This window comes from Crocodylus porosus, unplaced genomic scaffold, assembly GCF_001723895.1.
Source record: "Crocodylus porosus isolate Cpor-Errol unplaced genomic scaffold, CroPor_comp1, whole genome shotgun sequence".
NCBI lineage: Eukaryota > Metazoa > Chordata > Crocodylia > Crocodylidae > Crocodylus > Crocodylus porosus.
The window spans coordinates 55,421,734-55,427,324 of NW_017728951.1; the positions used below are offsets into that span (position 1 = coordinate 55,421,734).

Sequence of the window (5,591 nt, forward strand, 5' to 3'; positions counted from 1 at the left end):
GGAGGGAGGGAGGGGGATGTAAATATTGGCATGACATGCAAGTCAGTTCAGTCACCAGTCTTTTAAGTAGGACTTAAATAGTAATATGTAGGACCTCAGGGTATTCTGTTTAAAAGTGTACAGGATTCCTCCTGCCCCTACTGACACCGTATGTCTTCATGCCAGCATATGACATAGAAAGGTGAAAAGCAGAAACAAGGCAACAAGTTAAATATTTTCATTGTCCTTTCCCATCTCTATTCTTTCAGGGATTTGGTAATGTGGGATTACATTCTATGAGATATTTGCATCGTTTTGGAGCTAAATGTGTTGCTGTTGGAGAGCATGAGGGAGCTATCTGGAATCCTGATGGCCTAGACCCAAAGGAACTAGAAGATTTCAAATTGGTAAGACTTGAGAGTAGGAATGATTTAAATGTTCCTTTGCCAAATCAGGAGGAGATTGGAGGCTGATGGTGGTGTGAAATATTTATAGGTTATTCTGTCAGCAGTAATGTTTTAAAGTTACCTATCAAACAAGAATCAGAAATAGTGATTGTTTTATGTTTCTGTTTGTTACTAGTGTGAAGGTAATCAAGCATTTGTTTTATCATTAATGTGAGGGAATTGTGTTGTGTTTTTCACATTAGTGTTTCAGAGACCCACTTCAGGGTGCATGCTTCTCAAAGCTGAAACATTTTATCATGATACAGTGGCAGAAGTCAGGATTTTACATTGGGCAATAAACCGTGAGGGTGAAAATAACCCCTTTTTTCCTTTCCTCCTCAAATAGCAACATGGAACAATCATTGGCTTCCCGAAAGCACAACCACTTGAAGGCAGCATCTTGGAAGCAGACTGTGACATTCTCATCCCTGCTGCCAGTGAGAAACAGTTGACTAAAGCCAATGCTCACAAGGTCAAAGCAAAAGTAAGATGATCAATTAAACCTGGAATTTAAATGTGTAACTTATAAATGGGGCTTCTAGTTTTCTCTGATAAAAATTTCACATTGTCTGAAAGAAATCCAAAATTTCTCATTAAAATGAAACACCACTATATAGAGTGTGTGTGCGCACGCGCGTGTGCTTGCGTGTGCGCGCGCACGTGAATTGCCTGTCAAGAATGACAGTGGCGGGGGGGATGGGCAGCCACCCACCACCCCGCACTGCTGCCTCCCAAGAGCAGGGTGGAGAAGCCCGCATATGGCTGCAGCCATTTCACATGCAGATGTGTGCCCACACATTTTCCGCCCCCCCACCTCTTCCTGGCCCTGCCTGTCATTCTTGATACAGGACTGGCTGGAGCCACACACCCCCAAGAGCATTAGGGACAGACTAAGCTCGCTCCCTCTCTCACGCTCTCTCTCTTAGTGTGTTTTATGTATGTATCAATTGAACACAATATTTTATTGATATATTTATCATTTTAAAGTAGTTTGGAAGGCTATCAGTTCCTCAATCACCATAATAAAATACATTCTAAATACCTATACATTTTGGTATTTGATTTTGGGTTTTTTATCATGCAAAATCAGAGCTTCCCTTGCCCCCTTAGCTCACAGAATTCAGGTTTAGACCCTTCACTCCCAGATCACAGCCCCCAGCCCTGCCAGAGGGGTCCCCCAGCTGCTAGGGCTATGACTCTAGGGACCTGGGTCTGCAGCTCCCTGCAGGAGCGCTTAAGCCCTGGCTGCTGCTCGCAGGAGGTGGCAACCACTGCAGCATAGCAGAGTGCAGAGCCCAGCTTCTCTCCCCACCCCTCCCCCTCAGGCAGCACTCACCCCAGGCCAGAGCAGAGACTGTGGGGGCTGGGGGGTGGATGTTGGCTGCCCTCCCCCTGGGCAGGGGACTTGGTTTCCCCTGGCCAGGGCAGCACAAGGCTCACAGTGACAAGGAGTTTTCCCCGCCCGGTCTCACTCTGCCCTGCTTCACCTTATCCCACCTGCTGGGCTGCAAAGGGTCTGGGGGAAGGTAGCAGGACAGAGAGCCTGAGCCCAAAATGGGCAGCTTGCACCTGCCTCTGCCCCGCACACATCTGGGTGGGGGGACACGCAGGTTTCCCCCCCACTCCTGGGAGTGCATGCTGTGGTGGGGAGCCTGCCCCCCACCCCCGTGGATGAGTCGCCTGTGGCCCCATTGTGCTCAGTGCCGGGGCCCTGCAGCCCACATTCCAGCTCTGGGATTCAGTCCCCCCTTCTCCCCACCCTTCCCCCACCTGCTAGACTTACCTGGGGGACCTGTTCTCCAGGCTGTCTGGCGGCCCTGTGCATATACAGTACATACATATAGCGCCCCCTGCCTAACCATCCTCCTCTCGCTCTCTCCCAGCCCTTCGCAGATTAGAACTCTGCCAGCCTGCAGAGAGCTTTTTGCAAAAGTGCAAAATCCATATGTTTCTCTGAAATGAAAAATCCACATTTTTCTCCGGTAAAGAGAATCTGCAGTTTTTTCCATCTTGTCATGGCAAATGGAAAATCCAGATCCCTGTTTATAAATGTAGAGAATGATTTATTTTCATATTGGCTCTAGCTCTCAGTGAGCATTTGCCCTCTATGTAAGTGGTTATTGTGTTGTGGTTCTTTTCCCAGATAATTGCTGAAGGTGCCAATGGACCTACAACCCCTGCAGCTGATAAAGTCTTCTTGGAGAGGAATATAATGGTCATTCCTGTAAGTTGTTTGTAAATGTTAATGAAAAATAATGTAAGCAAACTCATTCTTCTGGATCATAGGAGCAGCCTTAAACAGGTTTTAATAAAAGAATAACTGCAAGAACTATTCTGAATATTTTCATGTAAAAGATATTTCTATAGTGTTCTTTCTGTTCTCATCTTTTTAAAAGGTATTGTAACTTCACTTAAGACTTGCGAGGCTGCTCTCCACAAAATCCAGATTGCATTACAACCCCATTACTTAAATATATCTATTGCATCAAAGTAATGCAGTTTTCAAGAAGGAAATGATCTGTAAATATTTGTCAGAGATTTATAATTGCTCATCTTACATGACATTCTAGTATTCAGTCCAGTGAAATGAAGTAGGGAGGAGAAGTCTAAATTCAGCAGTCAAATTTTTCATGCTTATTCACCTAATTTTAGACATCAAAGATCACCTGATTGAAGTCAGTAGGAACTTTTGGGGCTCTGCATCTCTGAAAATCAGGTTGAGTTCAACACCGGTATATGAAAATTGAGACTTAGCTGTGTTAGTCTGAAGTCAAGTAGAAGGGAGGGTAGATTAACACTTTATAGGCTAACCCAAGTGTCTGTGTGGGGTGGGGGGGGGTCCAGCACAAGCTTTTTTAGGCTGAAACTCACTTTATCATATGCTGTGAGGATGTACATAAACCAGTGTATAACTAAGAGAGAAATATTAGAATACGAAAGCAGAAGGGAGGCAGAGAAGAGGGTCTGGGGGGCAGTGCTGGGAGAGGCAAACAAGCAAGCAATACATTTACAAGTAGAAACCAAGTAAAACTTACAATTCATGGGCAAATTCATGATTGAATTTGTGTCGTCCATTACACCCAGCCATGCTATGTTTTGTACATTTTAATTTACATTTTAAGTTAAGTTGACATTATGGTATCTTATGTTTATCATTCAAGAAGTTTGTTTTTGTGCAGGATCTTTACTTAAATGCTGGTGGCGTAACAGTGTCCTACTTTGAGTGGCTGAAAAATTTGAACCATGTCAGTTACGGACGTTTGACTTTTAAGTATGAAAGGGATTCAAACTACCATTTGCTTAGTAAGTGTTCTTTTACTAGCTCAACGGATAAGTAAGAAATTCTAATAAAGTAGGAAGTAAATTGTAGATGTGTTCCATGTCTTTGTGAAAGGGTGTAGAAGCCAGATGTGAAAATGATCTATATTCAGTATAACTGTTCGTACTGTTTGGATAGTGGGGAAAACATGAAGTGCAAAGGAAATGTATTAGTAATTCACTAATGAATCTGGTAATACTTGAAGAAAGAATGTATGAACTTATCAATGGCTTAACAAATAGATACTAAGTGTTTTGTTAAAATGCCTTAAAAGCCCCAATTCACTTCCAGTTTCATAAGAAGTAAAATACTCTTCATTTAAAAAAAATCCCTTCAACTGTATACTAGGTATGATGAGGTGACAAGTTACAACTTGGAAGTGCACTTCTTTTGTCCCTGAGCGGCTACATGCCCTTCTGCATATACAGCCAAGTAGAATATCTGTAAAGTACATTAACATAGCCTGGTACAGGTATTCTTAAAATGTGGCTAGTGGCCGAAGAGCTCTACTGAGGTCCGTTGTATTGGTTTCTTGGTTTCCTGACCAAAATGTTGATTTATGTGAAAAGTAGAGTCTTATTGGAGTAGAACTGTACGATTTCACACCAGGCTTAAATAAGACTTGTCAAAAAATGCTAAGTAGCACTGAAGATTGCCTCAGTCTGTCAGGATAGAACAGAGTTGGTGATTAAGATAAGGAACTTTTTAAACAGAACCTCTTTATGTTGCTTTGCTCCTTATTGGGGACCTACTAAAGTAGCTGAGAGTTTGTTTTTCTTCACACCCCCTTCTTGGCATTATTTGCAGTGGGCTAGAGACAGAGTTGACTAGGAAACTGGTGATGTAAATACAAAATTATGATGCTTTTTTTTATTTTTAGTAACTGTATCCTGAAATATTAGTATCTTTCATTTTACTTTTGTGAAACAGCATACACATGGTCTTTCCATGTACGAAATGCTGATTCAAAAAAGTATACCAGCAACTGAAAATAAACTTGCCATTGTTTCCTTTTCTTTTCCAGTGTCTGTTCAAGAAAGTTTAGAAAGAAAGTTTGGGAAACATGGAGGAACTATTCCAGTTGTGCCTACAGCAGAATTCCAGGATAGAATATCAGTAAGGGACTGCTTTGCAATGTTTTGACTTGCTTCAGTTTGCAATCCAGTATTGTAATTGTAGATAAAATCTCTTCTGTTGGGCGGATGTGACTGCTATCAAGGATGTGCCCAGTAACACGGCTAATTTTGTAATTGGTCTCTTCGTATATGACTCCATAATGTTTCACATTCCAATATTCTTTGAAGCTGATATTTTAATGTGTACATAGAATTTACTTGGTGTTTGCGCTGTTAATCATTCAGTTCTTTGTAGTACTAGTCGCTGTTCAGATTAGAAGTAGCAAGTTTAAATCCCATATGGTCTTTTTTGCATGACACCATATATAAAGTGAAGATATTGAGAGTGTTTTAGGGGTTGCTCATACTATTAATTCATTGGTGACCAAAAAAAAAAATCTAAAAAAAAAAAGTTGAGTCAGCTTGAAATTGCCATTTATGCCAAGTGAAAACCAAACTCAGTGGCAGGCCTGTACGAAGTGGCTAGTATTTGCTTCGGATTAAGCTGATTTGGGGGACAGTGATTCAATTTAGGACAGAGATTCGAATCACTGAATCGCTTCAGCCAAATCTGATTCAAAGATTTAGCTGCTGCTGAATCTTTGAATCAAACAGCCCTCATCCCCTGCCTGCTCTCCTAGCCCTGTCAATGGCTGACCCCCAGCCCCAGCATCCCGGCACTTTAAAAAAATAAAAATAAAAAGCTCGGCTCTCTCCGGCTGCTGCTAGGCA

General features: G+C 42.1%; 1 protein-coding gene across 1 annotated transcript in view; it reads left to right on the plus strand.

The window, feature by feature from the left end:
- GLUD1 (glutamate dehydrogenase 1) overlaps positions 1-5,591 on the plus strand; it is a 40,420-nt gene that overhangs the window by 31,341 nt on the left and 3,488 nt on the right. Inside the window, exons 7-11 of the mRNA XM_019556059.1 lie at positions 249-386; positions 772-909; positions 2,569-2,649; positions 3,605-3,728; positions 4,769-4,860. Of these exons, the coding sequence (XP_019411604.1) occupies positions 249-386; positions 772-909; positions 2,569-2,649; positions 3,605-3,728; positions 4,769-4,860 (573 nt within the window). The remainder of the gene's footprint in view (positions 1-248; positions 387-771; positions 910-2,568; positions 2,650-3,604; positions 3,729-4,768; positions 4,861-5,591) is intronic.